This window comes from Centroberyx gerrardi, chromosome 23, assembly GCF_048128805.1.
Source record: "Centroberyx gerrardi isolate f3 chromosome 23, fCenGer3.hap1.cur.20231027, whole genome shotgun sequence".
In the NCBI taxonomy this organism is placed as follows: domain Eukaryota; kingdom Metazoa; phylum Chordata; class Actinopteri; order Beryciformes; family Berycidae; genus Centroberyx; species Centroberyx gerrardi.
Genome location: NC_136019.1, coordinates 7532579 through 7559771, shown reverse-complemented (window position 1 = coordinate 7559771; position 27193 = coordinate 7532579). Strand labels below are relative to the sequence as shown.

At 41.5% G+C, this 27193-nt stretch overlaps 3 protein-coding genes across 3 annotated transcripts; all 3 read left to right on the top strand.

Moving 5' to 3' along the window:
* The first annotated feature begins 282 nt into the window (after positions 1–282).
* On the top strand, positions 283–8249 carry LOC139920842 (E3 ubiquitin/ISG15 ligase TRIM25-like). The gene is made up of 7 exons (XM_071910929.2): positions 283–531; positions 3768–4043; positions 4236–4331; positions 5238–5471; positions 6272–6431; positions 6536–6595; positions 6716–8249. The coding sequence occupies exons 1-7, from the start codon at positions 298–300 to the stop codon at positions 7243–7245; spliced, it is 1590 nt and encodes a 529-aa protein (XP_071767030.2). The 5' UTR covers positions 283–297; the 3' UTR covers positions 7246–8249.
* Positions 8250–8469: 220 nt separating this feature from the next.
* On the top strand, positions 8470–15825 carry LOC139920841 (leukotriene B4 receptor 1-like). Its single transcript, XM_071910928.2, has 5 exons — positions 8470–8849; positions 11714–12358; positions 13567–13767; positions 13967–14010; positions 14313–15825. Exons 2-5 carry the CDS (start codon positions 11723–11725, stop codon positions 14614–14616), a joined length of 1185 nt encoding a protein of 394 aa, XP_071767029.1. The 5' UTR covers positions 8470–8849; positions 11714–11722; the 3' UTR covers positions 14617–15825.
* A 153-nt stretch (positions 15826–15978) lies between these two features.
* Positions 15979–24710, top strand: ltb4r (leukotriene B4 receptor). Its single transcript, XM_071910922.2, has 4 exons — positions 15979–17277; positions 18412–18965; positions 22053–22329; positions 23260–24710. The coding sequence occupies exons 1-4, from the start codon at positions 17059–17061 to the stop codon at positions 23647–23649; spliced, it is 1440 nt and encodes a 479-aa protein (XP_071767023.2). The 5' UTR covers positions 15979–17058; the 3' UTR covers positions 23650–24710.
* Positions 24711–27193: the final 2483 nt, after the last annotated feature.

The following is a 27193-nucleotide window of genomic DNA, read 5'->3' as shown; positions in this document are numbered from 1 at the left end:
TTATGATCTTTAAGTTCCTTTAACAGTTTAAAGACATTATATGTGGCCAACAGGTTGCCTTTTTCTCCTCCTTTTTCCCTGTATTTTTTCTGTTGACAAAATGGCTGAGCTGTTCCCAGCTGCCTGATGTCTGCTTGCAGCTATATTCACTTTACAACTCTCACCCATAAGATACAGCTGTTCTTTAAAGCCCCGCCCCTCTGAGCAGAACCAGGAAGTCCGGCCCCTTCTTTCCCCAAGCTTTTTCCAGGGTAAACGAATCTCTCCTATGCCTGTGTGAAAGTGGTTGTCAGTAAAATGGCTGAACAGCAGCAGCATGGATTTGAGCTGGACGAGGATCAGTTCTGCTGTTCAATCTGTCTGGACCTTCTAAAAGATCCAGTCACTCTCCACTGTGGACACAATTACTGCAGAAGCTGTATTGCGGGTTGCTGGGACCATGAGGAAGAGAAGGGAGTGTACAGCTGCCCTCAGTGCAGGGAGAGCTTCAATCCCAGGCCTGTTCTTCGGAGGAACAACATGCTGGCTGAGGTGGGCTGGAAAAATAGTACTGGTAGGAGAAGTAGAGCTAGAAACAGTAGTAGTAGTGCTGCTGGAAACAGTAGCAGTGTTACTTTATTTATTCCACAGTGGGAATTGCTTCATCACTGTGGTCCATTAGTTTAACATTTAAAGGAGACATAGAAATGTGTTATTTCTCTCTGTACTTTTGTCACACACCCCGGCTGCGGTCGAATAGTCAAAAAAATACGTCCTAACTCCTATTCCTAACCACTTTTCCTTGACCTCGTTGGAAAACGCCATGAGGTCAAGGAAAGATGTGAAGGAGAATTCATAAGGATTTAGAAAAAGACAACCGCGGTGCTAAGAGAATCCGACTGCACTTACACTAGGCTACGTAATTATGCGACGGCGGATGTTAATGACGTAGACTGCCGTGGTGAAACTACAATGTTCCGGAGATGGACTACTAAAAGCGCATCTTAGATACTTCGCCCCATATAAGCCTATGCATATAATAGCTTAAGAACCACCACACAACTCAGTAAACACCCTGAAATGTTGACTTGATTGTGCTTTGAAGTTGTTATGGCTGATACAGGCCTCTATTAAGGCAAGGGTTTCAGCATCTGTGACTGAAGTAAAATTAATTAATGATATTGCTAAAGGCCGGCAATACAACAACGCTCAAAATGAAGAAATAACTAATGCAAACCGAGCATAGATTACGCTACAACGTTAACTTCACTTTGATTATTTTACGACAGCAGCGTAACGTTCATAGTTCGCCTCTATGGGTTTAACATATTGTTGACAGTTCAAAACATATAAGCATATTAGCAAGTTATGGCATAAGATGGAAAATGCTTAATAAGCAACGGTAACTTGCTTGATGATCTGCGTCCCTTGTCGGTCATGATCGTTTGTTTTCGTGAACGGCCGAATGGTGCGTCGTTGCTGCCGCAAAGAATTGTGGGACGGCATTATCTCCTTTCCTTTCGTAAAGGATGGTCCAGTGTATCCTATGCTAAAGGAGCTAAGTAAGGAAGCATTGAAGCACCTTTCCTTAGCATGTAGAGAATTCGAACAGCTCTTATCATGGCTGCCACTTAGGTACTTCCGGGTCATTTCACTCAGTTAGGAACCTTCCTAAGCAAAAAAGACTATTCGACCGCAGCCCCCATGTATTCCACGTGTTGCTCGTCAGCAGGGGCGGAAATTACGGGGGGGACAGGGGGGTCCGGACCCCCCCTTCCTGGGACTAACAGAGAGTTGTCCCCCTCAATATATCATTGTAAACATAACTATATAATTTTAAATAATATAATAATATGCATTGAAAGCACTTGTGCTAATTATAGACGCAAAACAATGCGTTTTTAAGTTTCGAAAGATTACGTCCCCCCCTCATACGCCTCACAGTGGTTTGGTCGACTGCCTACCATCCCTGAACCCCCACACACACACACATTAGCCCTCGGAGTGTGTGTGGAGGGTCTCTGGAAGTGTGTCAGTGGTGGCTGACCTCCAATAAGAAGCTACTTTGCAAAGGTTAACTTAAAACAAAGGATGTGTCAGACATTTTTCTTTACTTCTACCACTCGATAGAATAAAACGCATTCACAATTGTAACCAGACTACATTTTGTTCGCTCCATTACCTCGCGGTTGAATCTCGTGCGTCAGCGTGTTGGTACAGAGCCGCGTCTCCTAATGCATGTATGTGTATGGAGGCAGGAGGTCTATCCACAATTAAAATCCTCATAACTCACTGAATTTTCGACCGATTTTCAAGCGATTTGGTTTGTTACAAATGCCAGACATGTATTTATGATACAGGATACTTGGTTAAATTAAAATGCGGGTTTTCATACCAAAATACTTTATCTTTTGTAGATGGTAACAGTAATATTTCTATAATATAATATTTAAGATTAACTTACCCTATGTAATTAGGTTCTAAGTATATTATTTTTTTCTTACTGCATGTAAAATGGCTGCCACTATGTTATTTGTTCATAATTTTGGAAATAAATGAAGACTTAATTAATAAAAAAGACATAATTACAACAAACATTATGTTAAAATATAAGTAAGTTTCTGGCAGGCTTCATAGCGTTCTGGACTTTTACACATTGACAGCAAAACATTAGAGATCTGCTTTTTCGGGAAAACTAAATCTAATTAGGCATATATTAGCTTTAGTTCAGTTAATGGGTGTTGCATCTCACCTACTACTGTAAATAACCTGCATGCTGTGTGTGTGTGTCTATTTGTCAGCCAGCCAGGTCAGTTAAAATGGCAGAGATGACACGAACTCAGGGGAACCCAAAGACAGACACGCAAACAGGGGTTTAGTTTTCAAGCTGTGTATTTAAACAGAACAATTCGGGCAAGAGTCGGGTTGGGTTGGGTCGGGCACTGGAGCTGTGGCTGGCGTGGGCCAAGTAGAGTGGCAGCTGAGGCGGGGCGAGCAGCGCCGTCCCCTGGCTTGGACTGTAGGAGCGGGGGCTCGGTGTGGACCAGGCGGAGTAGCAGCTGAGGCGGAGTGAGCAGCGGTGTCCCCAGGCTTGGGTCAAGCTGTAGACGCTGTGGCTGGCGTGGACCAGGCAGAGTGGCAGTGGAGGCAGTCTGAGACAAGGAGACGAGGAGTCAGACTCGGACAGTAGGCACACAACACAATCTACACTATGGCTAGAACTTCTAGAGTGTAGCTTGGCTTAAAGCGTAATCGTTCACAAAAACGGGTCACTAACCAACTGTCTAGCGGCTGGCAGACAGCACACTAGAAACTACGATCTGACGAGGACTGCAGGCACAGCAGGGAATAAATAGTCAGCTTGATTGACAGACACACCTCCCCACGTGCGGAATGCAGGTCCAACCTAAATGCCCATCACAACCCGAGAGAGAGAGAGAGAGAGAGAGAGAGAGAAAGATGCCAGGCGGCTGCCATGACAAGAGAAAAGAAAAACAGACATCCGATCATTTTTCAGTGCACCGAAACGCCAAGTAGAAAGACCCCAGTAATATCAAAGGCAATTTGATAAAATCTTCATAAGAAAGGAATGAAGTCCTTATGGAAATGTTTCATAATGGACCTCTATATACATTTAATACAACAGTACTTTTGGCGGCACCTTTGGTGTCCCCTTCAGGAATTGCTCTTGAGAAATTTTTCTGTTTATTGTCCCCCCCAACAGTGAAATGAAATATCCGCCCTTGCTCGTCAGTGAATGACCTCTCCTCCTTTTCTTTTCCTCCCAGGTTGTGGAGAAGCTGAAGAAGACAGGCGGCCAACAGGCTTCTCCCTCTGCTGCTCTGGCCTGTGCCGGCCCAGCGGATGTGGCCTGTGATTTCTGCAGCGGGACCAGACGCAACAAAGCCACTATGTCTTGCTTGGCGTGCACGGCCTCTTACTGTGCAGCTCACCTCCAGCCTCACTACAGCGTTCCTGTGTTGCAGAAGCACAAGCTGGTCTCAGCCACGGCCCCGCTGCAGGAAAGAAAAAAAAAAGTTGCAGCAGAGAGAGCTGAGAGACAGGTAGGACCAGAATAACTTGTTGACAACATCTGTGGCTATAAAACCTATTCATTGACAAATAAATGTTTTCATGTTTTTCCTCATTGGTTGAGCTACGACTCAAATGTCCAGTGTAACATTGATGGTGTTAGAAATACAACCAGCCACAGAGAAAACACTTCCTGATGCACCAATCCTAATATTGTCTTCCAGAAACAGCTGATTGTGAGTCAGCAGAAAGTCCAGGAGAGAGTCCAGGAGAGAGAGAGGGAGCTGAAGGAGCTGAGCCAGGCTGTGGAGGATCTCAAGGTGTGGAAATGGGAGCACAGTATATGATCCCATGTGTCTGCTAAAGGGCTCACAGCCATGTGGGCACGTCTCGTTAAAGGCTTGGCATTCATTAATGGAATCAGTTCAGTGTAAAATGGCACTGAGGAAGGTCTGAATAGGAGCCAAATGTTTGCACAGGGCATTTTATCACCATTTACACTTTCAACATTACAGGCTGATGAATGGACTAATATAGAAGATCTCTAGTCCAGATTTGTATATTTGGGTCTTCAGCTGCAGTGTGCAAGCTTCTCTTTTTAACACTGTGTGAATTCTCTGGACTTCTGCTCCTGTCAAAGACATTTCAGGCAGTATAATGGAGATAGTGTAAGTTTCTACATAGACACTACAGTAAATGTCCGTCAGATCAGTGGTTTCTTTCCCCCTTTAATCCAGGTTCATTACTCTGAGAATCAGTCGTATGAATGAGCAAATAATCACAGCCATTTTTAATCACAAATTGCCTTGTAACTTTTCAGTAAAGCTGCCATCTAATCTATTTCTTTTGGCTGCAAAAAAGATGTAGAATAGTCTCAAAACCTGTCTGTTCTCATGTGTTTTCTGAAAACAAGTATTAACTGTAGACTTTGGTGTTGAATGTAATGTTTTGCTGCATTGATCCCCATAGGGAAGTAGTGTTTTCTCTGTCCCCTCCACAGGGAGGTCAGAGGTCAGGCTCAGCTACAGAACAGTGCCACTAGAGCTGGTGGGGTTTCAGTGTCTTGTTCAGTCCCATTTCAGCAGGGTGGATGCTTGTCGACACGGGGGCTTGAACCCAAGCGGTCCAGCTGAGGACGGCGGTGTCTCTAACCGGCGGGCCGCCCTGCCGCCTTAAAAGAAGTGCACTTTGTAAAGCAGGCACCATGTGTGTGTTTGTACCAGCAGAGTTCTGCCCAGACCGCAGTGGAGGCCTGTGAGCTGATCTTCACTGAGCTGATCTGCTCCATCCAGAGGAGGCGCAGTGAGGTGAAGCAGCTGATCAGAGCCCAGGAGAAGACTGCAGTCGGTCAGGCTGAAGAACTGCTGCTGCAGCTGGAGGAGGAGATCGCCAAGCTGAGGAGGAGAGACACTGAACTGGAACAGCTGTCGCATGCTGACGACCACATCCGTTTCATTCAGGTTACACACACTTTTCAGTCTGAGTGGACTTTAACTCTTTAAAATGAATGAACTTTTTTTTAAAGATAGTTTTGATGACATTTCCACATCATTGAATAATCACAGGGTTTCCTGCAGCGCTTCCTAGCCAAGACACACTCTGTCTTTACTGTAAAACCCCTAAAATCCAAAACTACTTTGTGTTGATTTTCATTGAGACCAAAGTAATGTTGAACAAATTGTCCAAAAGCGACATCTGCTGTCCAAAAGTGACATTGCAACCAATGATGAGCATATTGTGATGAGCAATTGTTAAAACTTAAAGGAAAAATCCGGCCTAAAACACTTTAACACTGTTAAAATCAGTACACTTTTCAGTTTTCAAACACAATGCAAACTAATTCAATGGAGTTTTTTTTCACCCTTGAATGTTAAACAGTAATGGCAGATAGAAAACCTTGATATGGATTTTTTCTTCTTCTTCTTTTTTCTTCTTTTTCTTGATATTAATATTGATATGAACTGGCTCCCTGGCCCACCAGGCCACCATGATTGTCCTTTTTGAAAGATACATTCACTTAATTAAGTTTATTTAATTAAGTTATCCTGTAGCTGATCTGCAGCAAAACATAAATTCAGCATTATTCCAGAAAGAAAAGATTGCTGCTCAGTTAAATTCACTACTATTCAACTACATTCTTTATCATTACACACACATCATCCTTATCAGTATTTTGCTGTCTGTATTCTTTCCTTCTACTACTGTGTGTGTGTGTGTGTGTGTGTGTGTGTGTGTGTGTGTCTCCCTGGTCTCTCTCCAGAGTTTCCAGTCTCTCTCCAGTCCCAGTGAATCTCCAGACTTGCGTAGTGTTGTTGTTGTTCCTCTACGTTACTTCAGAGATGTGAGTGACTCTGTGTCTGACCTGAGAGAGAAACTAGAGAGCATCCTGAAGGACACATGGCCCAGGATCTCTGCCACAGGTAGCTGACAGGAATAGAAATATCCATTCAGAGGAATGTAGTGGCTTTACACATGTCCAGTGCTATTTAGGAAGTGATGATTCTGTTTTGTTTCTTTATTCTAGTGTCTTCTGTAGATGTTTTACTGCCACCAGAGCCACAGACCAGAGAAGACTTTTTACGCTGTAAGGAAATGATATTTCACTCTGTACAATTCTACAACATATTAATGCATTAATAATTATCTGAATGGCAGTAGGTTGATATTAATACTCACTTTGGTTTCTGCTTTGCTCTTCTGACAGATTGCTGTCCTCTCACACTGGATGAGAACTCAGTCTACCAACATCTCTCCCTGTCAGAAGACAACCGGAGGGTGAGGACTGTATGGAATGAGAAAGGTTATCCTGCTCACTCAGACAGGTTTACTAGTTCTTGGCAAGTGTTGTGCAGAGAGGGTTTGTCTGGGCGATGTTATTGGGAGGTGGAGTGGAAGGGTCACACTCTGTCTGTAGCAGTTTCATACAAAGACATCAGCAGAACGTCAGGTGACTCAAAATTTGGAAGTAATGACAAGTCCTGGAGTTTAGTTTGCTCTCAACGTGGTGACTCTTTCCAACACAATAAAGTAAAAACAGAAGTGTCAGGCCGTCGTTCCTCCAGGGTCGGAGTGTACCTGGATTATGAGGCAGGTACTCTGTCCTTTTATAGCGTCTCTGACACGATGACCCTGCTCCACAAAGTCCACACCACTTTCACTCAGCCGCTCCATCCTGGGATTTATCTGCATGCTTATAACTATGGAGAGTCTGCAGAGCTGATCAAGTTATGGTAGTGAAGGAGCTGAATATCTAACATGACTTTTGTACTGCAAATCAGGTCAGACTGATATCGGTTTGTTGGTATTGGACTGACATTGGCCTTTCAATAAAAATTGGATATGGGCCTGTCAGTGTTGTTCACTGCTGATATGATGGAGGAGAGGATGTGATTTTACTCAACAGCTTCAGGGAGGCAGACTGTAAAACCTGTGATGAAACCTGCCTCACTCTGAATGAAGGAGCTGCTAATTGACCTAAAATAATTTAATTAACATGGCTTTCAATGGAGAGTTTTTAATGTCCAATAGTATAAAACCTTTTTTTGTTTTTGTTTTTGTTTTTTTTAGAAGCATTTCAACCCTGTAAGTAAAAAAAAAAAAAAAAAAAAAAAAAAAAAATGCTGAATATTTGTAACTTCTTTGAATTTTTTGCAAATAGTGAAACTTAAATACAGAATATCTGCACAATATATTGATATCAGCAGCTTCAATACAAAAATATGGGTATCAGTATCAGCCTTCAAAATCCCTATCAGTCAAATCCTAACTGTAAATAAATGATTAAAAATAGTTAATATGTTGAAAGAGCAGAACTGCCTTCAGAGACAAAGACTTGTTTGGGAAATGGTTTTCTTTCTCTTGTTCCATTTGACTTTCCCAGTCAAAGTAAACTGAATGTTTATTGGGACAAAATGGCCGCTGAAAAGTGTCTGAAGATGGGAGCAGTGACATTGAGTGAGAGCAAACGATAGTGAATTCAATACCTGCAGGCACTGGAAAATATTTCAGCCGAGCCAAAATCACTATGACTCACAGTTTTTTGCACAGTTTCATTTTTTTTTTTTTGAGACACTGACGGTAAAAGGAAGGAGAAGGAAATAAATCTATCGAGGCACATCATTACTTTCACTTATTTACATTATGCAGCGCATTAGTCTAGTCTATGTAAAAGGGGATTTGTCTAATTTATAACATGACTAATATGATGAAAATAAATAAATAAATGCATTGACTCAGTTCATCTTTTCTGATTTTCATTTGTAGTATAACCTTCATGGGCACTTACTAAGTCTGAAGTTCATTGCTTGTATGTAAGATTTTATCTGGTTTATTTTTATGAGTTGATGCTGAATGACAACATCTTCATCAAAATGGGAACCAAAAACTAAAAAATCAAACCCAAACACAACAAATACAAAGAACAAACACTCTTTCACTCTCTCTCTTTATCTTTCTGAAATTATTTTTGTGCTCAAGTGTAGAAAGTGTAGGATGAGACCAGAGATTTTAAAACAATCAGGTGTGTGTGTGTGTGTGTGTTTTATGTGTGATTCTGGTTGAGGTTTGAGGGTGTTGACACTGTGCCAGAGCAGAGGCAGGCCAGGTAATACGGACACACCTTCCTCTCTCACTACACTGCATGTTACAGCAAGCATGACAAATCAATAGAGAGAGCGAGAGAGAGAGAGAGAGAGAGAGAGAGAGAGGGGGAACACGTGGAGGGAAGAAAGAGTGAAAAGAAGAGGAAGACAGTCCATCAATATCTTTTCAGTCTTCTTTTCTAGCTCTCGGTGTCTTCGGTTTCTTTCCTCCAGTGGTATTTACAGCAGAAAACCTTGGTGAGTACATCTCATTCTCGTGTTCCTGTCTCCTCATTCATGAATCTGTTGTGGTTTCTGTCAATGAACATGGTTGACCTAATAGGTTAGAACAGCCACCAAATCACCAGGATCACCTGTTTTTATATTGCTGCTTTTTGCCGCTTTTTTTTTTTTTGTGTGTGGGGGGGGGGGGGGGGGGGGGATTCTCATTTTACAATTGATTACTGTGTATTTTTGAAATTACGCATTGTGTTTTCAGTGGATGTCATGGCGTCATGACATTATTCAATCCCTAAAAGAACCATGGGAAAATGGGATGTGACCAGTTTGTGCCACATAATAAATCTATGTAATTATGCTCTTATTCTATGTCTTGTGCAATCTCTGGTGGTGTTTATGTCATTATTGGAGTTCTTTGTGCATAGAACAGGTGTGTTTAGTCTGCGTTTAGGTATGTACATGAGTCACACATTCAACACAAACACACCTTTTTGAGTCGGGCAGGTTTTATAGTCTGCTATAATCCGTTGTGTGTTCAGTTTTTGTTCAGCTGAGTCTAAAGTAGAAAATGAGAGAAGAAAAGAAACATAAACTGTCCAGGTGCGACAGAAACCCAGAAGGGCTTTGAAAACAAAACTATGGCACCCCAAAAGGGAAAGAGGAAAAACTCAAGATGACAGCGACACAAATGACAAATCACCAAGTCAGCTTCAGTCTGTAGTGTGAAGAGGAAGTATCATATGGCGCTGCAGAGCCGTCCTCACCTGTTCCAGCGCACTAAATCTCAGTTTCTCACTGTGAGGCCATTGTTCAACAAATGACAGTATCACCTGCCGCTGCTTTGACAATTCCAGCGTCAATGTGGTTCGACCGGCTTTCTGTAAACACTGTCCATGTGGTCACATTTCTGTCTCTCTCTCTCTCTCTTTCTCTGTCTCTCTCTCTAGTATTGTATGTGTGCTGTAGTTGAACATCAAGACCAGGAAGAATAAGAAAGTACGGAAAATTCACACGTTACATCATCGACACAAATGGCAGGCCCTTATCATTATCTACATTTCAAACACTTATTTAATCTGAAACTTTGCTTATGTAATGCTGGCTGCAGAATCAAAGCATGCGTGACACTCTTTCCCCATATTGGATGCTGGACAGCTTCAGCTTGCGGTGACTCCTCAGGTGACTCCTCATCCTCTGAGCTCTCTAGCTCTTCATCTTCTTCCAAAAAAAAGGGTCAGGGAATCCAGATGTCCACTATAATCTGCTTAGTTAGTCTAAAAATGGTTTAACTTTTCTGGAAAGTAGCTTCCAAGGTGTTCATATACAAGAAAAAAACAGAAAATTAAACTCACAAGCACCTGAAATTTAATACGTATCAACTTACCTTTCCTCTTTCCATAAAATATCAGTGTTGAAATGTTTGCCATTTTCTAAAGCCAGGAAAAAGAATTTCCCCAAGGTCCCACCCCCATAGATGTGATAGCATTGAAATGCTTACAATGTCTTCTTTAAGGCACAACCGGATGCAACATAGCATCATGTATGGCATGGGAGGAAAACTCACAAGCAAATGTCGTCAAGAGTGGATGAATGACTGGTTCTCAGGAGGCCACCTATCTATTTATGCTATGTATCTACTGCACCTATCTATCTTTATAACATCTCCTAATGAGCAATAGCTTAGAGCTACAGCTACTTACACTCTGACTAATATTCATAATTATACCACAAGTACAAGTTTCTATGAAAGATCAAACAGGTTTGGTTAGCACATGTGGGTGTGTTTGTTTGTTTATGTGTGTATAATGGAAGGCGAGAGAGAGAGAGAGATAGAGTAAGAGTAAAAGAGAGTGAGTGAGTATTTACACTGTATAGTTTGTGCGTGAGCAGACTTGAAGGTGTGCTCTTTTACTGAGTAAGAGTTAAGATATGTTGTACAAGCAATGACATGCCATATCCCTTTATGAAATATTGCTTCCAATAACATGAAACGGGTACTTACGCAGATTGGCAGTACATGATGCATGCAAGAGCGTTATCTCCTGTGTTGTTGTATCTACAGATTTGCCAAATGCTTAAACTGTTATTGATTGTTGACAGCTAACCTAGATTTCATCAACGATACCAGAGAGAGAGAGAGAGAGAGAGAGAGAGAGAGAGAGAGAGAGAGAGAAAGAGTATGAATCTGTGTCTGTGATTTCTCAACTATTGACATTACCACTGACTGTTCCTCTCCACTCGTGTCTGGTCTCGTAGTTCAGGAATTAAGAGTCCCAGTTAAAACCTGTTACGCTTGCGCCACACTCCCACTCTTCCCTGGAAAATATATACTTCTATTGTTCAGGGGGAAACGTGCGCCAACTGAAACACGTAGGCTGTAGGATTTAGAGGTGAGGCCTCAATTAGTCAGGCAATCTGTAAATGTTGATCTGAAGTCCCGATCGCTTTACAACATCGTAGGATATTGTTGGGAAGAGAAAAGTAATGTGATGAGTGAGTGGCAACTGGAAACTGGAAACTATATGCTGATTTGAAGAAGTGTATCATATTGATTACTAATGGAGAGAATTTAAAAGGTTGGCAATTTTTTTGTGGTTTTATTCGTTTTGTTAGCAATTCTAGCTCAAGTCAATGGTGTAGGAAGCCATTACTGTCAAAATTGCATAAAAGAGGTCAATAGGATAGGCTTAAATCCTGAACCTTCACTTTATCAAGGTACCATACTTATCTCATCTGTATCCACTCACACTTAACAAATGACAATAAAACCAGTGATGTTATCCTGCATGTTTCTAATATTTTATATCTGCTGAAGGGTTAAAATGAATGCAATCATTGACACCTTTGATCAAAATGAATCACCAATATTCTCTCTTTGGCAGGTAACTAAAATGGCCCAGAATAACAGAAGTGTTCCCTTGTCGCTGCCTCTCATGAACTCCTCCCTTGCATTGTTCACCAATCGGCCTCCCTCCATCTTCCACTCCCGCGCTTCCCTTAACACCTCCACCATGGCACCGAACACTAGCATTGTGAGTAACACGTCCGCCACCACAGCGGCTGCCCTCATCCTAGGCCTCGCCTTTCTCTTGGGCGTCCCCGGCAACCTCTTCATCATCTGGAGCATCCTGGCGCGTGCCCGCAAGCAGTCCGTCACGACCCTCCTCATCCTCAACCTAGCGTGCGCCGACGGCTCCCTGATGGCTCTCAGTCCATTCTTCATCGTATACTTGGTTCAGATGAAGTGGGTGTTTGGGAAGGTGATGTGCAAGGTGCTCTTCTACCTTTGTCTGGCCAACATGTACGCCTCCATACAGCTCATCATGCTGATGAGCCTGCACAGACTGGTGGCGGTGGTGTGGCCGCAGCGCGTCACTGCCATCACTGGCCGGAGGACTGTCCTGCGGGTGCTGGCGGTGGTGTGGGTGCTGGTGCTGGTCGCCTCTGTACCTGCTATCATCTTCAGGGAAGTGGAACTGATAGGCGGTCGCATGGTGTGTGATTCCTTCCACCATCAGGACAGCCATGTGAGTGAACAAGGACCTGATTATATTGTCAATGCTATATAGTAACCTCATCATACTATCAATAATAAATCATTATATATAATGATGAACCTTAAACCTGCAATAAGCGATATCAAACCCTATAACCAATCCTGAATCTAATGTGTGCTATGTGGAGATTTCATTGAGACATATTGATATAAACCGCACAGCAGCCAGCTGTGTTGCTGTTTTCACCTCTTTTTTAAAGCTTGTTGTCAAATTCCGCTTCTGAACGAAACTCCTCCCGGCCCATTCAGCACCTTTTCATTTTTTTTAAAACTAGCTTGGCTCCTCCCATTGCTGAAAAAAAGTCTCTAATGGCAGAATCGACGTAAACTTGTTAAACTAGTAAACTTGCTACCTGCCTCTTCACTTGTCATTGTGGGACATGTAACCTTGAGCGGGAGGAAAATCTGGCAAAGTGAGTCTGGTAACCGGTGACACTTCTAGGTTTGCCCTTAGTAGGCCTCCGTAGTGCAGTGGTTTTACTGTGCTTTACAAAAGTGTTGCAGTTTCTGTCACTCTCTAGTGGTCAAAAATTTTTGCTTATTGCAGCTTTAAATTCATTCAACATTTCTAAAATGCACAGAATCCAGTCAGTAAAAGTGTCAACCATGTGCTTCACTTACCTGCTATCTTTTAAGGGGCACCATAATTTGTTGAATTTACAGCTGTCTAAAGCCACTAGGCAAAGTTTTTGTGTGAAAATACACCTTCTTATCTTATCGGCCTAAATCACACTGGGGCACCAATAGAGAAAAGCGTCCCATCCTCCCTAAGTGAGGCTCTGTAGATTTGCTGTATTTGCTGAGATGAAATTCTCCCAGGTATGGACACTCACAGGAAGTGACAACTCGAAACTTAAGAACAAAATAAAAACTTGTTTCCTAAACAACAAAACTTGTTTCCTAAACAACAATGAGCAATGCTCTGTCCAGAGAAAGCTGCACTCCCCAACATTAGATCTTTTTCCTCTCGTCCCTTTGGTATCCTTTGGTAAACATGATCATGCTGTGTGCAGCTTACTGACATCACGTTACATGATTTCTGGGTATTGAAGGTCAAAGTTCAACGTTTTAAAACACTTACATCTGCCATTTGGAGCCGCCGACATATGAAGTTGCCTAGTGAAGAATGTCAGCATATTAATGATTCTTATAAATGCACTTCTTTCCCTACCTGCGCAGGTGGTCCTCCATTATATGATGGAACTAGTGCTGGGATTTTTTATTCCCTACGGGGTGATTGTAGGCAGCTACATCTGCATCCTGCGGCGGATCAGACAGACCAAGTTCCGCCGTCGGATCCGCAGCGAGAAGCTCATCCTGGCCATCGTGGTGACCTTCTGCGTCTTCTGGTTGCCCTACCATGTCATCAACATCGTGCAAGTATGTGGCGTGTCATATCTTCTGTTTTCACAAATAACACATTGACCAGAACATTACGGAAACAAAAACTTTGTAATCTATAGTATTTAAAAACATTTGCCCTGCTTCTGCTTTAGTGTTGTTTGCAAGTTCGTGTGAAGAGATGCTGACCATTACATTCTTCATTATTATTAAATCTACAATTCTATACTGTCCACAGGTTACAGCGGCTTTGTATCCACAGGGTTCAGATGTGAGAGCAAGGTAAAACTCAATCAAATTCACTGGCATGTTATCAGCATTATCCCTCTTCAAATGGGATACATTTGGAAGAAAAAGCTCATTATTATTCACCTGTTGTAGACTCAAATGGCAACAGCCTGTTAAAGCATTTCCACACTCAAAAGTTGCAGACTATTCATTCTTTTTGCAACGTCTGTCATCCCTTTGAGTGCAGAAACCCTTTAAGGTTTATTCTAATAAACAAAAAAAAACAAAAACGAACAGTTTCTTATTTTTACCCCTTTTCTCTCCTACAATGCTCGGATAAATCCTCCATCCACCAGGCTGGATCGCATATGGAAGACATACCGCGCTGTCACCTCTTCCCTGGCTTTCATCAGCAGCAGCGCCAATCCCGTGCTCTACGTGTTTGCAGGGAAGTCCTACATCCGCCGAGAGGGGCTAGCGTTTATGGCCCGCTTGTTCGAGGGCACAGCGCTGGACTCCGGGACAAGGAAGAGCCGACAGAACAGCCAGAACAGCCGGGACAAAGACAAAGACGCAGACGGAGTCATGCTGAAGGAGAGAGACCCAGACTCTGTCACCAACAATAGCTCTAATTTGAAAGCTGTGAAGAACGGTAAATAAAGCCCACCGGAGGCTGCAGGGTTGGCGCGGTCGTGGTCGTTCTGGAGGGGAAAACACAGGTGCCATGTGCTTTGAATCCCTCTTCCCTCCAGCGACATCGCACTTTGAAAATTGTAAAGGTCCCATATTGTGGAAAACGGGATTTCCCTTGCCTCTTTGATTATAAAGGAGTTGGATGTGCTATCTGAACATCGTGAAAGTATCAAAATGCACGGTCGGCAACTAAATTCACACAATCCATATTAGAAAACTGAGCCTCTAAACGAGCCATTTGGACTTCCTTAACTTTGTGGCGTCACAAAGGTTCGCTCATTATCATTTTTGTAAGAAATAATAGACTAACAAAGTGTTTTTTTCAAAGCAGTTGAGCTGTTGCCATTGTCTAGTTTTCTCTATCTGTAGCTGCCGGGCTGCGGTGTCTCACGTTTCACTCTTGAAACGGTTAGCCAATCAGAACAGAGGGGTCATTAATATTAATGAGCCTTAAAGAAACAGCAACAAAAACAGCCTGTTCTTGTTAAGGCTCAGAGAGATGATGGAAAATGAACATGTAAAAATGGATTGAGAGTGTTTTTTGTACATGACACCACACAAACAGCTTTGAATGGACCTCAAGAAATAAATCGCAGGCACAATTATTGGTTTTTACAAGGCAAAGTGGGCGGATCCACTGATTCCAGCCAATTGAAAAAGCCCTGCCCTGATTCAACCTGCTGCACAAATGAACTTTCTTCTGACTGAGATTGTAACAAGTGAAGGCAACTGTACATCCGTTTCTGACAAGTGGGGTCGTCACTGGGAACGCTGATCCTGGAAGAGCTCACAGCCCGAAGCATCCCGAAGTGTTTGAACGCAGGCTTTTACTAAGCAACACGCGGCACAGCGTCATTAAAACACATTCAACTTGATCAAATAGCGTGTTGGATCAGATGGGATATGACCCTATGAACTATCTCATAAGGGAGCAGCTGTTGAGTATTATTCAGGACTGTACAAGCCAAAGCTTAGCTCATGTGTACTGTACATGTTTACTGCTGTCTGAGTATTTTCTTGCTACATTTGTCCACACATTTTGTTTTTGCAATTTTTGTCCACGTTTCTACTTGCCAAAGCATGCAAATTAACATGAACTGAAACAGTGAATATTATTATTATGCCTCACTAATGAGCACAAGTGAGTTATTATGAAATTTATCATATTTGAACAAAGGATCAACAGACGGACTTGATTTTCTTTGGAATATTTACATTGGTTTCTGAATTGGGTGTCTATATGAATGCTCACCTTGGATTATGGCACAAGGGATAGTAACATCATATCCTGTGTATTGATGAATGTAACAAAGATTCAACAGAGGCTCTCTTTTGTGTATGTTTTATACCAACAGACTCTCTCTTTTGTACATGTTTTATGGTCTTTTACAAGAAGACACTGAACAAAAATGTTAATACTTTAAAACCACCCACCTCAAAAAAAGAGTTTGTTGATTGTTTTGAAATATCATTTTTAAATGACTGGTATAAAACATTTTTAGGAAAAAAAGAAAAGAAGAAGACGTGAAGCAGCAGATTTCAAGTTGATTGTGCAATCCGGCACTTCGATACATTCTGTTCCTGGTAACACGGACCCGTCATGGTGCAAGAGGAAGATCATAATGCTGTAATTCTGCCAAAAAGCCTGGTGCAAGGGAACAGACGTTGCACACGAAGCAGCTATGATTTAATGTTCAAGCAGCAGCAAGATCCTGCCAGTTCACCTGGAAACATCGCCCCCTCACTCTCACCCTCAGGGCAGGGTCTTGTGCCGCTCCTTCTTCTTCTTGTTCCTTTACAAATTATGCCGTCACTCCTTTTACAACATTGTCTGACATTTCTGCCCCTCTCTGATGCCAAACTGCCATGACACTAAAAGGCAGCGATAAGCAGTGTTAGTTCAATGGCAAGCAGAGTTTGTCTGCTTGTCACTGAAATATGTATGTTTGTTATTCTACATTATAAAACAGTATCAGCTAATTGGACTCCATCTAATTGCTAACCAAAAAACCCACACTGTGTGTCTAGCCACAAGTTTGGAAGAGTGTTAATGGGACACAATAAAGCACAATAACTGAAAAATTAACGTTATCTACAAGTGGGGTTTTACATTCATAATGTTGTCCGTTTGGGATGATTGCATTCACAAACGCTATTCCATAAAGGACAGCAGCTACCAAGTTCCCATTTTCCCGTAAACCCAGGTTAGATGGGAAGGACAATTGCTAGAGCTGGACTTGAAGGTGACATGGATGACGATATCAGCTAGTTAAATAAAGTGCAACATTTTAGTGCAACAAAGTGGTTTGAAACATATGCAAATAGAAACCATGGTTACGTTGCGATGACATAGACAAGCTCAAACTGGCTTCCCATCTGTGTCTCTGTGGTCACTGGGTTTCCCCTCACATGACACAATATGTATATATATATTTTTCATTCTGTTTCATTCCATTTCTTCATTTTATTCTCTTTGTCAGAGCAAAAAGGGAAGCACAGGGACCGAAACACAAGGAGTTTTTAACAGACAGGGGGAAAAAAGCGAAGTCGTATAATAGATGGAAATATAGGTACACTTGTGGAGTGGATTTACTGTTGGCCGTTTATAAAGGAGATCAGCAGCTGAAGGTCAGTATGTGATTTTGAGATAATCAAAATAATGATAATGATAATTATAACAATAATAATAATAATTCAGCTGTTAAAACAGTTGGAATGTATCTTCTAAATTCCAGTCTTCTAAATTACAGATGGTCAGTTATGCTTTTCTGGCAATTTTATTCAACATCATCTGGTATAATTTTATTTTTCCTCTGTAGTTCATGTAGCTTGACAAAAATGTCCAATGAAAACATTTTCATTCTTTCTTTTTTTTTTATCATTTAATGTTTAGTAACATGTACAAGAGAAGGAACACAAATCTCAGCACACTTTATATGAATTTTGAAAACGTAAATTTGGTGAAATAAAAAGTTTTGGAAAAGTACTAATTTTTATATTTAGATAGATGAACTTTTCATGATCAATTGTGAAATGTGTTTAGTTCGTCGTTAGTTTGTTAGTTAGTGTGTTTAGAGACTAAACATATAGGAACACCTTTTATGCACAGTGGCGTTTTGATTTTGTAAAGTGTTAATTTGTAATTGTTCATAATGATCCTCTGTCTTTTTCATTTCTCGCTCGCTACCAGTAATGCCTGGAATAAAACCTGGCCAAAGTAATACTGTGTAGTGTTCATCTGTACATCACATCACATCAGTGTTTAAATTTGTGGTTTTAGGTGAAGGTTTAGTTTATTTAGATCAATGATAAAAACAACAAAAAGGCAGAGGAAATACAAACAAAGAAACATCAAGGCTTTTGAAAACATCTCACCCCAAAAGAGAAAGAGAATAAAAAAATCAAATGACAAGATGGAGACAGAGGTGAATTGGGCATAAACTGTTCTGAATGATGTATCAAATGATCACTAACAAATTGACACTGGAATAGTGTTTATTTTAGTTTATTTGCTATACACCAATCTTCAGCAATCAAACACATCTAATTGGCACATGGTGAGATCTTGACTATCTCAGTAGGTAAAATGTGCTTTTTGAGAATTCCTTGCCGTTGCCCGGGGAGGCATTCAGTGTGTGAGCCTGTAGGCTACCACAGACTAGAAAAAAAACAATCCATGTGATGCAACTTTACAGCATTGACACACACCGGCATCTCCCAAACCGTGACAGCCTACAACATATCCTGTTTCCCCTCCCAAAGGTTGTGCCAGCTCAACCGTTGTCAGATTCAACCTCAGAATCTTCAACAGCAGCCTTCCCGATGGCATCCAACCTCACCGCCTCCTCCTCCTCCTCCTCCTCCTCCTCCCCCCCTCTGGCCCTCAGCGTCTCGGCCCAGATCGGCATCGCCATCCTGACCCTGGCCTTTGTGCTCGGCTTCCCCGGCAACCTGTTCGTGGTGTGGTCGGTGCTGTGCCGGGTGAAGAAGCGGTCGGTGACGTGTCTGCTGGTGCTGAACCTGGCGGCGGCGGACGCTTTCGTGCTGCTCAGCGCCCCGCTTTTCCTGCGCTACCTGGCAGGAGGCCGCGGCTGGGAGTTCGGCTCGGCGGCGTGCAAGCTGGTGCATTACCTGTCCAGCGTCAACATGTTCGTGTCCATCTACCTCATCTGCCTGATGAGCGTGGACAGGTGGCTGGCGGTCACGCGGCCTTTCTTGTCCCAGAGGATGAGAACAAAGCGCTCCCTGCTGGTTATCCTGCTGGGGGTCTGGATGATGGCGTTCGTCCTGTCGCTGCCCATGCCCTTCTACCGCAGGTGGGTCAAAGTGTGTGTGTGTGTGTGTATGTGTGTGTGTGTGTGTGATGGATAAAAACATATGAAGGAAAAAGTTCTCTCTCTCTCTGTATCTGTCTCTCTCACAAATTCAAATTCAAATCGGCTTTAGAGAGGAGAGAAACCTACAGTACAGTATATGAGGTACACAGTATCTCTCTCTCTCTCTCTCTCTCTCTCTCTCTCTCTCTCTCTGCCTAACTGCAGGCTGTCAGCTTTCATGTTTTCGGACGGCTCCATGTTAAAACATATTAAAGGTTTAGCAGTTTAATACAGTTCCCACGTTTGTGAAGTGTATGGCAAAAATACACCTAAATCCAACTTCTGTAGTGTGTGTTCCAGCCTCTCAGTGTCTCCACTGTAAACAGGCTGTTTTCTGTGGGTATTGATTTCATGCTGATTAACAAAACTATAGGGCAGAGAAATTTCCCCTCTTCCTCCAAGGTGTACAAACATGAACTGAACTGGGTCAAACGCAGATTGTCAGCCTGAGTGACCTCGCTAAAGGCTCCACATCAAAAGGGCTTGAAGAATCACATGATTTCTAAGTAAGAAACTAGCTATAGCCAGATTTCACATTTTGTCATTAGACACAATGACAAAATGCTTACATATGGAAAGGCAAGGAAGAAACACTTTTGTACAGTGTGGGACCTTTAAAACAAAGCCTGTAGTTATGTTTTTAGATATTCAAAAATATAAGAACAGATTCATTTTGAGCTACATGAAGTGTAAAATAACATCAGCAAAAAATAATAAACAGTAGTAAAAATGTGTGATCAAAGCAGCTACAACCTTTTTTCCTCCACTTTAACTGAGAACAAACTAATTGCACATGTTTGCTGCATTCAGTTGCTGTTGAAAATAGCCTAATTATGAGTTGCGTGCACATGAATGACCCAACCAGGTGCTAAATATGATTGTGAAAATGAGGAATTTTCTATAATACCTGAGTCTCTGAGATGTGCATAGAAAATGTGCCAACTATTGATGGTAAAATGCTTTGTTTGGCATTGTATGTAAAAGGTTAGCATAGTTGTATTTTTCTATTTTCACTTGTTATTTAACTTTCAGTTGTGCATGCTTATAAGATGTCCTCTTGGATATACAAATATATACTGTACAACATTTGGCTAATAAATTCATTAAAACATTAACTACAGTGCATGCCTGATACACATTTTCTCCTCTTCATTCTGCCGCTGCAGCACAAAGTAGCTCTGTACTGCTTGATTTATGAAATGAAGCAATAGCTGCTGAAAAGCTATTTTTCTAACAGGGTTAATTTTGTCTTCAACATTTTTGACCGAAAGCACTTGAGTGTAAGTAATATGTGAGACGTCACTTGAAGTTAGTTTGGTCGGTTAGTTTGGTCTTAGAGCATGTAGGCTGATAAAATCTCTTTGACGAATCACATTTCCTGCAGATTTCCTGCACCATTTCACTTTCTAATCAGTTGCTGCGTTTTGGTATTTCACTAGCAGAGACTATTTCACGAACACCTCCATCCTTCAACTTGAGAAACTTCTGCCTAATATTTCCTTTATTTTGTAAGAGACACACATCTTGAATGGCATTGAATCCTGTCACTGCATAATGCCATTTGTGTTATTTCAGAGTTTCATGTGGAAAATAGTAAAAAACGAGGGCTTGGAGCGAAAGGGGCGTAAGTGCGATTTTGGGCGAATATGAGTATTATATATCAATTGAAAGGTCTCAGTGAGATCTTTTCAGTGCCAAAAGGACACAACTGAAATCATGACCCATAAGTTTTAATTAAACAAAAACTGAAAGCCATAACAGTAAAAGTAGGATTTTGTTTCCTGCCAAAAGGGCGTAACTGCACCTATGCCCTTTTGACACCAAGCAAAACCTCACTTTTGACACTGAACAAGCATTGTGGGTAGAGGACTCTAACAGCACTTAGGTCAACTCAAAATGCATTCTGACGTAAGTAATGCTAGCATGGCAGCATGATCACATCATTTTTAGTATCCTATTCATATCCTAATTAATATTCTAGGTCAATATTAGATGAATGTAAATATGTTAATATTCCCATGAAATACGTAGGCCTATAGGTTCAAAATGTTATTTTATAATGTTAGGAGTGTGAACTGGTCAAGATGAGCTCTGACAGTAAGACTGCTGGTAGCTGAAGTTCTCCCTCAGTGTTATGAGGAGTTTTACAGGTCTTTGAATGTGTCCCAGGACACATCAGTAAGTGATGTGTCCTGGGACACATACAAAAATGTATTATACTAGCAAAAGAAAAAAAAAGTAGTAGTTTAGAATAAAAAGTAGTTTCTTATGTCTATAGAGGTTTATTAAAAAGGTTTATTAAAAGTTTTTAACAGAAAAAATGTATCAATCAATTTGATGTGTTCCATGTAGCCTACAATTTTAAAGGCCTTGGTGAAAGTTGCTGAGCATTACTTCAAGATAAAGATATTCATTCTGATCTTGTTTTATATTTCAGTGTTGATTGAAGTGTATCTAAAGCTAGATTTGTATTAAAAAGAATGTGTTTTACAATTGTTTACTTACATATGCCCATATTCTGCATGGCTGTATTGGGACAATGTTTGTGCCAAAAAGGCGTATTTCACTCTTTTGCCATTTTTAAAAAAGTTAACAAATATAATTCAACTTAAACTGTAGCAGTATTGTTTTTATAGTAATGCTCAATCTGATAACACAAAAAGTTAAAATATTGTGCTTAGTATGTGGTAACGGCAGCTGATCCAACTTTGATCAAAATGTGTTTTGGCTCTCCTGTAAAATCTACTATAACGCACTTACGCCCCTTTGGCTCCAAGCCCTCGAAATAAAGAAAAATGTAGTGTGTCCAAACATATATTTGACATACATTTTCAGTGGATATGATTTGGAACTGTTAGGCAATCATATAGTCAATCATGTATTTCAAAGTTTGTGCAGCCTACCCACTGTAGAAGCTATATCTATACATATCTTTACCTGTGTCTCTATACCTTTATTCTCTCACATGTCTCTATCTCTGCCTGTGTCTATAGAGACAAATTTAACTTTCTATTTCTTCTCCTACAGCAATCGGAAGATTTTCCTACGCAACAACATCTCTCTGAACTTCTGTACCCCGTACCACTGGGGCAGCGTAGGTCACCAGGTCTTCCAGTACCTGTTTGAGACCATCATGTCCTGCCTGCTGCCCTTCACCCTCATCACCACCTGCTACTCCTCCGTCATCTGCCGTCTGCGAAGCGCCATGTTCCAGCGCAAAGGACAAGGCAGCCGTCTGATCCTCCTAATCGTCGGCACCTTTGCGCTATTCTGGCTGCCCTATCACATCGTTAACATCACAGAGGTGACCTGCTGAAGCTCTTTTTTGACAGACATAGCGTTCGACTGATATGGGATTGATACTGATATTTATATAAGTCTGATACTGATGCTTATTTTTGTATTGAAGCTGCTGATAGTAGATATTTTGTGCATAATGAATAACTTTAGATTTGTCCATTGTCATCCTAAAAATTACAAATATTCAGACACATTGTCAGTGTTTCTCCTAGTATTTTACACTTTTCAGGGTGGAAAAGCCTCTGAAGCAGCATTTAGACCATCATGGGACACTAAAACTCCAAAGAAACCAATACTATTGAAATTATTTGCAGGTTAGCAGCTCTGTAATGCAGGGTGACCCACCACACCTATCCAATGGCAAGGAAACATAAGCCCTTAAATGAAGAATTAATTTACATTATTGAACAATTACATGAGTAAATAAAATGTGCAAAGAAAATAAAATTTCATTGCATTTTACAAACTGTTTTTATGTAGCTGTGGACAGGGAGGAACCTTTAAATCAGCAGTGGATGTCATCGACTGGTTGACATCTGATATTTAATAACAGTCCAATATCGGCCAATATATCTGTCTAACTCTAGAGAGGAAGGTTTCTGTCAAGCATCTTCATATTTCTTAAATTGTGCTTAGACGTTGGTGTAATATGTGATATATACTGTATATGTGGTGGCATATACTACTGAATGTAATTCTTTAAATTGCAAAGCCTGCATTGTAAAGTTTGAGTGCCCAAGACCTGAAGATCCCTGTTCAGTGAAGGGTTGAAAAAGTCCTGTATCTTTTATTGTCATTAGTCCTAAATGCGTCCCAGACATCAACTTTTGTCTTTGTCCCTTGGTCGTCTGTAGTGTATTTTTTAGCATGAACACCATGTGCAACTCACCACCCATTCCTCTCTAACTTCCCTTCTTCCCTCTCCCTCCTCCAGGTGGTAGGTCTGTTACTGGACAGTGAAACGGTGAAGCAGGCCGCCAAGACGGCCCGTCCCAACGTCACGGCCTTCGCCTACTTCAGCAGCGCCGTCAACCCCATACTCTACGTGTTCGCCGGCAGCTCCCACATCCGCCACGCCGGCCTCAGCTTCATGGGCAAGCTCTTTGAGAACACCAACTCAGAGAGCAGGACCACCAGCACCCGCACCAGCCGCAGTGGCTCCTCCCCCGACGAGAGCTCTGTCCTGCACACGCTGTCGGTCAAACTGGGGAAGCCGTTCGGGGGCAGGCACAAGGAGAAGGGCATCAGCGTGCAGAGTAAAGTAGCTGATGCCAAGGACTTGGCTGAACTCAAGACCTTGGCTAGTGTTGAGCAGTCAGAGTAGCGCTTATGAATGTTCCCCACCCTAAAACCCAACTCCAATGCATTTTCCTAAAACCACCTGCGTCAAATGAATTAGACACAGACCTTGCTGGCTCATAGTTTGTCTGTTTGCCCTTTCACATCCAAATGAGCTTTATTTCACAGTTGTCCTAAAGAGCGTAAAACAGAAAAATGTGGCCCTTCCTGACATAAAATTGCCGTACTGTCACGGCATCAACGAAATCTGTATCTCATTCCTCGACAATGGAGCAACTCCAGAAAATGAAGAGAGGACAGGATCTTATTTGTTTGTAGCTTGTGGAGAGACTTGTACATGCTCGCAAATCCGGACTAAACTGTCCAAGATCTTGTGTTTCAAGGTGGTGTTTTATATTCAAAAGAAAGAAATGCTTGCACATGGATGTTTGGTGCAGGTTTTCAGAGAAAAAAAGATGAATAGGATGAATTTTGGTCAACAGATTTTCATTTGGATCGTGAAGTAGCATGAAGTAGCAAGAATACTACTTTGTTTGGATGCTGCTTTCTCCATTTATCAGGATGAATGTATGCTGCCCTACAAAGCTAAGGAGCAGTGACTGTGTGAGTAGTGAAACTGAAAAAAATGATTTAAAATGTTATCTCCTGTCCCGACAAAAGCAGTGGACTTTATGTCATTTAATTACATTTGTGGGTAGAATTTAGTTTTATATGAAATCTAAACCCTAGTCATGACCTTAGTCAAACCTAATAAAAAAAACTTTGTATATAATATATAATAAGTTATGTACATTATTATACACAACATCATGTATATGTAGGATGTGATGAAATAGTTATGATCCGGATGATATTCACATCCCTTACATTACTGAACTAGGCAGGTTTACTAAGAACACATTCATATTTACATCAACAACCAGGCAGGAGTAATCATTTGGTCAATATTGTTGCATAATACTGTGTTTCTATATTGTAATCTATTTTAAATTTTTTTTTTTTTTTTTACAGTAGAGAGATATTGAGCTATCATGTTTAAATGTATTCTAATTCTTCTGTAACCACCATGCCACTTCTTTAACTGGATTTAACTCAATAAAGTTTTAATTTTTTAGTTATGCTACTGTATATTTTTCTCAGCTGTGAAAATAAATAGCTAACACACACACACACACACACACACACACACACACACACACACACACACAATCAAAGTACAAAGTATTGCACTGCTGTTATGACCTAATTCAAATGTCTGTGCAAGTTTGAACAAAGCTTGTGTTTGGTAAGAAAGCTGACGGAGATGTGGCACAGGACATTGCATGAGCAACATTTCACGAGAGCATCCTTCCTGTCGCTGTTTCATGCATCTCTCTCTCTGTACACTATTTCGTAACCTCTGACCAACGAGGCCAAGTTACCAGAATTCATGTAGCCCATCTACAGTAAACTAACACAGTCACTCAGTCAAATCCTGTAAGTGATAGAGAGCGAATGCAGACAACAGATATTTGCATAACATCCTGAGGCCACAATTGTAGTAGATGATTACCAAATGTCCTATAGAGCCTGCAGTTACACCATTATTTAAATCTTTGTTGACCCGTGTGAAAGTTGCTTTGTAAACTCTGCACTTACCAAGAGGTGGGGAGCTGTGAGAGCCACAGATGTTCAGTAAGAGAGTGTTAAAACTATTGTCTATCCAAATACATTTAGGTCATCACACAATATCATAACCCGCCCTCTTCCCATGAAATGCTGTAAAAGGATAGTTTATTAATCATCTTTTTTAAATGGCTAACAATAAATTATTGTTCCTGTGGATAACTGGACAAACATATATGATGTGACATCATGTTGAGATATTTCCAGCAGCTACAATGGAGTTTAATAGGAGAATTTTTTTAAACTATCTAACACATCAACAGTAAACGTCAGGTGTTGGTGTTTAGTCCCTCAGAATAGAGCAAGGGCTTCTCTCTAGAACCACCATTTTGCATTTTGCATGGATCTGGGGCGGCTGTTCAAAACTATTTAACCCCTTGCACCCTGAGTTTCCCCTTAAATTTCCTCTAGCTTCAAAGTTAGATACACATGTTGTATATCTGCTCATTCCAACCCTTCATTGAAGCTACAGAGTGAAATATTCAAACCCACGACAACATTTTTTTTATGGCTGCACCATTACAGTTAGGGCAGTGGTAGCCTAAAGGTTAGAGAAGCGAGCTTGTGACCGGAAGGTCGTCGGTTCAATCCCCCGGACCGGCAGGATAAATCTGGGTGGGGAAAGTGAAAAGCAGCGCTTGCCCCTCCCTCATTACCACCACTGAGGTGCCCTTGAGCAAGGCCCTTAACCCCGACCGCTCCAGTGGAGCTGCTCAGTGGCCAGCAGATCAGACTGTGGTTGTACTGGTCAGCTTCCAGGTGTGAATGTGTGTGTGAATGTGATCAGGGCGTTCCTGAAAAAGAGAGCATTGCTCTCAGTGAAACTCCCCTGAATAAATAAAGGTAAAAAAAAAAAAAAAAAAAAATTACATCAAATGGGAAAAATCTAGATGATTGTGCATCATTTTATACTCGTTTCCCTGTAATTCAGCATGACACGGCATCTTGACAAAAATTAAAATAAAGTTCTGTGGGTTTGAACAAAGCTTGGCTGCGAAACATGGTCCCGCATGTGGGACCGAAGTGAGGACTGATATAAACGCTGGCATAGTGGTGATTTTTACACTCTCACTGTTAAATTAACACAAATGATTCTGCTGCGTACAACAGTTTAAAGAAACCCTTCTTTTACGCTCACTGCACTATTTCGTACAGGAAAGCCAGACGCAGCCAAGAGATATGTGAGATATCCCGTAAGCTTAAACAGCGTTGGAGAAGAATGGTCCAAAGCCCAGAGATACTGCAGGCAGTACCACACAGACCTGGCCAGCGTGAGGAACCAGACTGAGAAACAGCAGGTGCACAGAGAAGCTAACGGCACCAGCGTCTGGATCGGCCTCTTCATGGACCAGTGGAAGTGGTCGGACCGGAGCAGCGTCTCGTTCAGACGCTGGGCCGTAAACGAGCCGAGCAGCTCGGCGTCGCTGAAGTGTGCACATGTTCAGATCACGGACCGCCTCTGGGCTGCCTCACACTGTGACTTACCAAAACCCTTTTTCTGCCACGGAGGTACGTAGGCCTGCACCTGTTTCCATTTAGTCTAGTCTAGTCTTGTTTATTTATATAGCCCTTTATCACAGTCAAGTCTCAAAGGGCTTTACATACCATCATATACCATACTACATCATACATAAACATATTACACATACATACACATCATATGAATCCTATACTAGGTCATATACTTCATATACATCGTTTACTACACCGTATACATACACATCATACATTATATACATCATATACCATACTACACAAACACACTCACGCCGATGGGCAATTTAGAGTCTTCAGTTCACCCGACCTGCATGTCTTTGGACATTTCATCTCTGTTACGTCATGCTTCTACCTGTTTCTGCATTTTGAATTCACTATTTGATTTGTATTGCAGTTGTTTCAAGGGA